Here is a 10,368-nt window from a genome sequence, read left to right on the forward strand (position 1 = left end):
ATTCTCTAGGCAAAAATACTGGAGTGGGTTGCCATGCCTTCCTCCAGGGGAACTTCCTGACCCAGGGATCAAACCCAGGTCTCCTGCATTCCAGGCAGATTCTTTACCACCTAGCCACCAGGGAAGCCCAGCTAGAGCCTACAACCAGCAAAACACAGCAGCTTCCTCTCCTTTGAAGGCCAGCTCTGAACAGTTCTGTTAGCTGTCTTTGTTCTCAAAGTCAACCAAATTCTAAGATACTCTCCCATAACCTTGGACACACAGTAGGTGCTCAAGAAATGTTAGTTCCCTTTTACCCCATATGATGATCTCAATACCTTCTCGTTACACATTAATTCAATGAAGAAATTATGGTCTACAAGATACAAAGATTTTAAAAGTACATTGACTTCATCAAAAGAAAAAAATTAAAAAGACATGCCTTCTTCCCAGAAGGAGCTTAAATTAAGATATAAACAAACAAGTAAACAATGATAAGATGCTGTAAACAAGTGTTACATAGTCCCTCCTTCCAAATTTTTGAAAATTCTTTATGTAATTAGTTTCCTGTGATATTTTAGAATGTAGTAGTATCTCAGTCCTCCTGGGGATAACCATAAACAGAAGAAGCATTTGTACCAAAATAGCCAGCAGTAAAAAATCTGCTGGCAATGCAGGAGACACGGATTCGATCCCTGAATCAGGAAGATACTCTGGAGAAGGAAATGGCAACCCACTCCAGTATTCTTGCCTGGGAAATCCCATAGACAGAGGAGCCCGGCAGGCTGCAGTCCATGGGGCTGCAGAGTCAGACATGGTTGAGCGATGAACCACAACACAACTGCTGCTGCCGCTGCTGCTGCTAAGTCGCAACTACCCTACAGTTCTAGGTAAGAGTGCTGGAGTGGGTTGCCGTTTCCTTCTCCAGGGGATCTTCCCTACCCAGGGATCGAACCCAGGTCTCCCTCATTGCAGGCACACGCTTTACCATCTGAGCCACCAGGGAATCCCATGACAAGCGCTACTCATGTACAAAGACATGCCAATAGATGTCTCAGTGTCTCATTAGAGTATTTCCAGAAATTATCACAGAGTTTTAACATAAAAGATGGAGGCCAAACAAAAACAACACACCTACAAAACAACTTAGAAAACACAAAAACCAATACGAGGAGCCAAGATGGCGGAGGACTAGGACGGGGAGACCACTTTCTCCCCTACAAATTCATCAAAAGAACAATTTAACGCTGAGCAAACTTCACAAAACAACTTCTGACCGCTAGCAGATGACATCAGGGACCCAGAAAAGCAGCCCATCATCTTTGAAAGGAGGTAGGACAAAATATAAAAGATAAAAAGAGAGACAATATAGTTAGGGATGGAGATCCGTCCCGGGAAGGGAGTCGTAATAGAGGAAGTTTCCAAACACCAGGAAACCCTCTCACTGGCGGGTCTGGGGGAAGTTTTCAAATCTCAGAGGGCAACTTAACTGGGAGGAAAAATAAATAAAACCCACAGATTACATGCCTAAAAGCAACTCCCAGCAGAAAAGTACCCCAGACGCCCGCATCCGCCACCAGCAAGTGGGGGCGGAATGGAGAGGACCGGGCGGCATTGCTTAGGGTAAGGACTGGGCCTGAATGCCCTGAGGGCAATCGGAGGGAGCTGATGTGAGACAGCAACTTAAACTGTGGGATAGCAAGAGAGAGAGAGAGAAAGTTAACCGGCCCGAACATACTCCCGGCCGTTCGCGGAACAAAGGGACTGAGCAATTCCAGAGAAGAGCTAGCCAGCGGCGGACCGGGCCATCCCCCGCCGGAGGCAGGAGGCAGGGGGGAGGGGAAAAGGGCAAACTCGGCCCCAGAGACGGCGTCCCCTACCGAACTGCAAACAGGCTTCCAGTTTCTAACCAAAGACTTCCTGAGATTCTGGATGGTCAACACCCGCTGGGAAGGTCGCGGCTAGAGGCCAGCTCCCAAGAATAGACACAAGGCGCACGCACCCGACTGGTGCGCACGGAAGCTGAGGCTGGGACCGCGGAGGGGAGAAGGCGCACCACACCCGGGGAGAGTGTGCCCGTCAAGCTCCTGGCTGCCTGAGCTGCTCAGGCTGGGGAAGGCACAAAACGCAGGCCCAACTGAGTCCGTGCTTTTGTGGAATACCCAAAAACTGGAACCACATGCAACACAGGGCCTGCTCCATATAGAGCAGCCTGGAGCCTGAGCAGTGTAAACGGGGAAAGCACACACCCATGAGCGGGGCAAACCCAGTGTGGCCGGAACACTGTGAGTGCTCCCCACACGGGCCAGTGACATTTGTCTGCAGTGCCCCTTCCTCCCCACAGCACGACTGAACAAGTGAACCTAAACAAGAGACCACCTCCGCCCGCCTGTGTCAGGGCGGAAATTAGACACTGAAGAGACTGGCAAACAGAAGCCAAATAAACAAAGGGAACCACTTCAGAAGGGACCGGTGCAACAGATTAAAATTCCTGTAGGTAACACTGACTACACTGGAAGGGGCCTGTAGATATCGAGAAGTGTAATCTGGAACAAGGAGCTATCTGACACTGAACTGAACCCACACTGACTGCAACAGATCCAGAGAAATTCCTAGATATATTTTTACTTTTTTTTTCTTTAATTAAAAAAATTTCTTTTATTTTCTTTTTAAATTTTTTCTCTTTTATTTTCTTTTAAAATTCCCTATTACCCCCCATTACTCCTTAACTTTCATTTTCATGTTTTTACTGTTTTTTTAATTAGAAAAAAATTTTTTTTCTTGTTTTATTTTTCTTCTCTTATTTTCTTTTAAAGTCCTCCATTACTCCTCTGTTACTCCTTAATTTTCATTTTCATTTCACTATAACCTTGCAAAAAAAAAAACAGAGAGAAGCCCTATTTTTAAACCGAACTTCATATATATTTCTAAAATTTTTGTGTTTTTGTTTTTAATATTGTATTTTTAAGAGTCTAACCTCTACTCTAGATTTTAAATCTTTGTTTTTCAGTATTTGATATCAATTTTGGACATTTAAGAATCCAATATTCAGTACCCATTTTTACTCAGGAGTGTGTTGATTACTGTCTCCCACTTTTGACTCTCCATTTTCTACCTCAGATCACCTCTATTTCCTCCCTCCCCCTTCTATTCCCAATCCAATTCTGTGAATCTCTGCGGATGTCTGGGCTATGGAGAATACTTAGGGAACAGAGAACTGCGTAGATCTGTCTCTCTTCTCTTGAGTCCCCCTCTTTCTCCTCCTGCTCATCTCTATCTCCTTCCTCCCTCTCCTCTTCTTCATGTAACTCTGTGAACCTCTCTGGGTGTCCCTCATGGTGGAGAATCTTTTCACCATTAACCTATAAGTTTTATTATCAGTGCTGTATAGTTGGAGAAGTCTTGAGACTAATGGAAGAATAAAACTGAAATCCAGAGGCAGGAGACTTAAGCCCAAAACCTGAGAACACCAGAAAACTCCTGACTACATGGAACATTAAGTAATAAGAGACCATCCAAAAGCCTCCATACCTACACTGAAACCAACCACCACCCAAGAGCCAATAAGTTCCAGAGCAAGACATACCACACAAATTCTCCAGCAAAGCAGGAACATAGCCCTGAGTGTCAACATACAGGCTGCCCAAAGTCACACCTAACACATAGACCCATCTCCAAACTCATTACTGGGCACTCCATTGCACTCCAGAGAGAAGAAATCTAGTTCCACGCACCAGAACACCGGCGCAAGCTTCCCTAACCAGGAAACCTTGATGAGCCAATCGTCCAACCCCACCCACTGGGTGAAACCTCCACAATAAAAAGGAACCACAGACCACCAGAATACAGAAAGCCCACTCCAGACACAGCAATCTAAACAAGATGAAAAGGCAGAGAAATACACAACAGGTAAAGGAACATAAAAAATGCCCACCAAGTCAAACAAAAGAGGAGGAGATAGGGAATCTACCTGAAAAAGAATTTAGAATAATGATAATAAAAAGGATCAAAAATCTTGAAAACAAAATGGAGTTACAGATAAATAGCCTGGAGACAAAGATTGAGAAGATGCAAGAAATGTTTAATAAGGACCTAGAAGAAATAAAAAAGAGTCAATTAAAAATGAATAATGCAATAAATGAGATCAAAAACACTCTGGAGGGAACCAACAGTAGAATAATGGAGACAGAAGATGGGATAAGTGAGGTAGAAGATAAAATGGTGGAAATAAATGAAGCAGAGAGGAAAAAAGAAAAAAGAATCAAAAGAAATGAGGACAACCTCAGGGACCTCTGGGACAATGTGAAACGCCCCAACATTAGAATCATAGGAGTCCCAGAAGAAGAAGACAAAAAGAAAGGCCATGAGAAAATACTCGAGGAGATAATAGCTGAAAACTTCCCTAAAATGGGGAAGGAAATAGTTACACAGGTCCAATAAACCCAGAGAGTCCCGTCCCAAACAGGATAAACCCAAGGCGAAAGACCCCAAGACACATATTAATCAAATTAACAAAGATCAAACACAAAGAACAAATATTAAAAGCAGCAAGAGAGAAACAACAAATAACACACAAAGGGATTCCCATAAGGATAACAGCTGATCTATCAATAGAAACCCTTCAGGCCAGAAGGGAATGGCAGGACATACTTAAAGTAATGAAAGAGAATAACCTACAACCTAGATTACTGTATCCAGCAAGGATCTCATTCAGATATGAAGGAGAATTCAAAAGCTTTACAGACAAGCAAAAGCTGAGAGAATTTAGCACCACCAAACCAGCTCTTCAACAAATGCTAAAGGATCTTCTCTAGACAGGAAATGCAGAAAGGTTGTATAAACATGAACCCAAAACAACAAAGTCAATGACAACGGGACCATACCTATCAATAATTACCTTAAATGTAAATGGGTTGAATGCCCCAACCAAAAGACAAAGACTGGCTAAATGGATACAAAAACAAGACCCCTATACATGCTGTCTACAAGAGACCCACCTCAAAACAAGGGACACATACGGACTAAAAGTGAAAGGCTGGAAAAAAATATTTCATGCAAACAGAGACCAAAAGAAAGCAGGAGTTGCAATACTCATATCAGATAAAATAGACTTTAAAATAAAGGCTGTGAAAAGAGATAAAGAAGAACACTACATAATGATCAAAGGATCAATCCAAGAAGAAGATATAACAATTATAAATATATATGCACCCAACATAGGAGCACCGCAATACGTAAGGCAAATGTTAACGAGTATGAAAGAGGAAATTAATAATAACACAATAATAGTGGGAGACTTTAATACCCCACTCACAACTATGGATAGATCAACTAAACAGAAAATTAACAAGGAAACACAAACTTTAAATGACACAATGGACCACCTAGACCTAATTGATACCTATAGGACATTTCACCCCAAAACCATCAACTTCACCTTTTTCTCAAGTGCACACGGAACGTTCTCCAGAATAGATCACATCCTGGGCCATAAATCTAGCCTTGGTAAATTCAAAAAAATTGAAATCATTCCAGTCATCTTTTCTGACCACAGTGCAGTAAGATTAGATCTTAATTATAGGAAAAAAAATTATTAAAAATTCAAACATATGGAGGCTAAATAACACACTTCTGAATAACCAACAAATCATAGAAGAAATAAAAAAAGAAATAAAAATATGCATAGAAACGAATGAAAATGAAAACACAACCAGCCCAAACCTATGGGACACTGTAAAAGCAGTGCTAAGGGGAAGGTTCATAGCATTACAGGCTTATCTCAAGAAACAAGAAAAAAGTCAAATAAATAACTAACTCTACACCTAAAGCAACTAGAGAAGGAAGAAATTAAGAACCCCAGGGTTAGTAGAAGGAAAGACATCTTAAAAATTAGGGCAGAAATAAATGCAAAAGAAACTAAAGAGACCATAACAAAAATCAACAAAGCTAAAAGCTGGTTTTTTGAAAAAATAAACAAAATTGACAAACTGTTAGCAAGACTAATTAAGAAACAAAGGGAGAAGAACCAAATTAACAAAATTAGAAATGAAAATGGAGAGATCACAACAGACAACACTGAAATACAAAGGATCATAAGAGACTACTACCAGCAGCTCTATACCAATAAAATGGACAACTTGGAAGAAATGGACAAATTCTTAGAAAAGTATAACTTTCCAAAGCTGAACCAGAAAGAAATAGAAGATCTTAACAGACCCATCACAAGCAAGGAAATTGAAACTGTAATCAGAAATCTTCCAGGAAACAAAAGCCCAAGACCAGATGGCTTCACAGCTGAATTCTACCAAAAATTTAGAGAAGAGCTAACACCTATTTTACTCAAACTCTTTCAGAAAATTGCAGAAGGCAAACTTCCAAACTCATTCTATGAGGCCACCATCACCCTAATACAAAAACCAGACAAGGATGCCACAAAAAAAGAAAACTACAGGCCAATATCACTGATGAACATAGATGCAAAAATCCTTAACAAAATTCTAGGAAACATAATCCAACAACATATTAAAAAAATCATACATCATGACCAAGTGGGCTTTATCCCAGGAATGCAACGATTCTTTAATATCCACAAATCAATCAATGTAATACACCACATTAACAAATTGAAAGATAAAAATCATATGATTATCTCAATAGATGCAGAAAAAGCCTTTGACAAAAGTCAACATCCATTTATGATTAAAACTCTCCAGAAAGCAGGAATAGAAGGAAACATACCTCAACATAATAAAAGCTATATATGACAAACCCACAGCAAGCATTACCCTCAATGGTGAAAAATTGAAAGCATTTCCCCTAAAATCAGGAACAAGACAAGGGTATCCACTCTCACCACTACTATTCAACATAGTTTTGGAAGTGTTGGCCACAGCAATCAGAGCAGAAAAAGAAGTAAAAGGAATCCAGATAGGAAGAGAAGTGAAACTCTTGCTCTGTTTGCAGATGACATGATCCTCTACATAGAAAACCCTAAAGACTCTACCAGAAAATTACTAGAGCTAATCAACGAATATAGTAAAGTTGCAGGATATAAAATTAACACACAGAAATCCCTGGCATTCCTATACAGTAACAATGAGAAAACAGAAAGAGAAATTAAGGAAACAATACCATTCACCATTGCAACAAAAATAATAAAATACTTAGGACTATATCTACCTAAAGAAACAAAAGACCTATACATAGAAAACTATAAAACACTGATGAAAGAAATCAAAGAGGACACAAATAGATGGAGAAATATACCATGTTCATGGATTGGAAGAATCAATATTGTCAAAATGACTATACTACCCAAAGCAATCTATAGATTCAATGCAATCCCCATCAAGCTACCAACAGTATTTTTCACAGAACTAGAACAAATAATTTCAAAATTTGTATGGAAATACAAAAAACCTCAGATAGCCAAAGTAATCTTGAGAAAGAAGAATGGAACTGGAGGAATCAACCTGCCTGACTTCAGACTCTACTACAAAGCCACAGTCATCAAGACAGTATAGTATTGGCACAAAGAAAGAAATATAGATCAATGGAACAGAATAGAAAGCCCAGAGATAAATCCACGAACCTATGGACACCTTCTCTTTGACAAAGGAGGCAAGGATATACAATGGAAAAAAGACAACCTCTTTAACAAGTGGTGCTGGGAAAACTGGTCAACCACTTGTAGAAGAATGAAACTAGAACACCTTCTAATACCATACACAAAAATAAACTCAAAATGGATTAAAGATCTAAATAAATGTAAGACCAGAAACTATAAAACTCCTAGAGGAGAACACAGGCAAAACACTCTCCGACATAAATCACAGCAGGATCCTCTATGACCCACTTCTCAGAATACTGGAAATAAAAGCAAAAATAAACAAATGGGACCTAATTAAACTTAAAAGCTTTTGCACAACAAAGGAAACTATAAGCAAGGTGAAAAGACAGTCCTCAGATTGGGAGAAAATAATAGCAAATGAAGAAACAGACAAAGGATTAATCTCAAAAATATACAAGCAACTCCTGCAGCTCAATTCCAGAAAAATAAATGACCCAATCAAAAAATGGGCCAAAGAACTAAACAGACATTTCTCCAAAGAAGACATACAGATGGCTAACAAACACATGAAAAGATGCTCAACATCACTCATGATCAGAGAAATGCAAATCAAAACCACAATGAGGTACCATTACACACCAGTCAGGATGGCTGCTATCCAAAAGTCTACAAGCAATAAATGCTGGAGAGGGTGTGGAGAAAAGGGAACCCTTTTACACTGTTGGTGGGAATGCAAACTAGTACAGCCACTATGGAAAACAGTGTGGAGATTTCTTAAAAAACTGGAAATAGAACTGGCATATGACCCAGCAATCCCGCTTCCGGGCATACACACTGAGGAAACCAGATCTGAAAGAGACACGTGCACCCCAATGTTCATCGCAGCACTGTTTATAATAGCCAGGACATGGAAGCAACCTAGATGCCCATCAGCAGATGAATGGATAAGGAAGCTGTGGTTACATTATATACACATGGAATATTACTCAGCCATTAAAAAGAATTCATTTGAACCAGTCCTAATGAGATGGATGAAGCTGGAGCCCATTATACAGAGTGAAGTAAGCCAGAAAGATAAAGAACATTACAGCATACTAACACATATATATGGAATTTAGAAAGATGGTAATGATAACCCTATATGCAAAACAGAAAAAGAGACACAGATGTACAGAACAGACTTTTGGACTCTGTGGGAGAAGGCGAGGTGGGGATGTTTCAAAAGAACAGCATGTATACTATCTATGGTGAAACAGATCACCAGCCCAGGTAATGCGGATGGCATGAGACAGTGCTTCGGGCCTGTACACTGGAAGACCCAGAGGAATCGGTGGAGAGGGAGGTGGGAGGGGGGATCGGGATGGGGAATACGTGTAAATCTATGGCTGATTCATATCAATGTATGACAAACCCCACTGAAATGTTGTGAAGTAATTAGCCTCCAACTAATAAAAAAATTTAAAAAAAAAAAAAAAGACACAGGTGGTGCAGTGCAGCCATTTTACAAAGGAAAGCAAAAATAATCCAGGCATATTTCAAAAGAAACAGATCAAAAGTGTTTCAGTTATCCAAAAGACAATTTTAAGCATGAATTTACAGAACCATTATTGAAATACTCCATAAAAACCTATTTCCCTGTGTACCTTATAGATATGTTGTGCTGTGCTTATTTACTCAGTTGTGTCCAATTCTTTGCAACCCCATGGACTGTAACCCTCCAGGTGCCTCTGTCCATGAGGATTCTCCAGGCAAGAGTATTGGAGTTCTCCTCCAGGGGATCTTACCAACCCTGGGACTGAACCCAGGTCTCCTGCATTGCAGGCAGATTCTTTACCATCTGAGCCACCAGGGAAGCCCAAGAATACTGGAGTGGGTACCCTAACCCTTCTTCAGGGAATCTTCCCAACCCAGGAATAAAACCAGGGTCTCCTGCATTGCAGGCTCATTACAAGCTGAGCTACAAGGGAAGCCTATATATAGTGTTTGGACTCAGATGTTTTTTCTGATAGTGCAACTGGAAAAGCTTGGGGAATGCTGAATTGGGAGTAGGAGGGGAAGCAGTTATTGTTCATCTTTCTTCCACATCCTGCAAATGCTGTGACTTCTCCTTGTTTCTGTTCAGCTGTTCATGGATTCCCTGCTTCTGTGTACCTCAGAGCACAATAATAAACCCCCACATCTGCCGTCTGCACCTGGAGGATGAGCAGTGATGAAGAAAACCTCTTGTATGCCATGTTGTAGCGTCCCTGTTGAGAAGGCCGTGAGCCCTTAATAAGGAGTCTTGGTGCAAATCCTGGGAAGTGAAGGTACCAGAAGAAGCCATAAACATTGGATATAGAGTGATTACAGGAAATTTCTGCCACAGCTCCCTCCAAAGAGACCACAGTGGAAGGCTGAAATACTTGGTCCTTGCTCTCTGCAACTACAGGAAACAAAAAAAGAAGGTCATGAGTTTTAAATTTTAAACAAATTTTAAAACAAAGGCATACATTTTTCCAAGACCAGTTGGTGAAAAAGCTTACTCACCCTTCCAGAGAGAGCTGAAGAGGAGACCCAGCCACACTGCTTCCAGAGTGCGCTGCAAAGCCATGGCCAAAATGCAGCTGGTCTCAGGCCTGTTGCCTCAAGTGTGACACCCACAGGAAGCTGATTATAGGCTGCCTGTTTTGCCTTTTCTTCTGTGTCATGACATCATCAGTCAGAATTTGTGAACCGAGAAGAATCACTATAGTTTTGAGGCTACTTAATAACTTCATCTGTACTTTGTTCTGAGCAGGGAGTCTTAAAAAAGGAGATGCCCTGGAGGAGGAAATGGCAAC

The 10,368-nt window shown here is 40.7% G+C and overlaps 1 gene segment (V, D, J or C); it reads right to left on the bottom strand.

The window, feature by feature from the left end:
• Positions 1 to 10,157, bottom strand: part of LOC122444246 — a 14,284-nt gene extending 4,127 nt beyond the window's left edge. The window contains 2 exon segments of the V gene segment in view: positions 9,711 to 9,971; positions 10,076 to 10,157. Coding sequence covers positions 9,711 to 9,971; positions 10,076 to 10,139 — 325 coding nt within the window.
• Positions 10,158 to 10,368: the final 211 nt, after the last annotated feature.

The sequence above is a fragment of the Cervus canadensis genome, chromosome 6, assembly GCF_019320065.1.
Source record: "Cervus canadensis isolate Bull #8, Minnesota chromosome 6, ASM1932006v1, whole genome shotgun sequence".
NCBI classification, from domain to species: domain Eukaryota; kingdom Metazoa; phylum Chordata; class Mammalia; order Artiodactyla; family Cervidae; genus Cervus; species Cervus canadensis.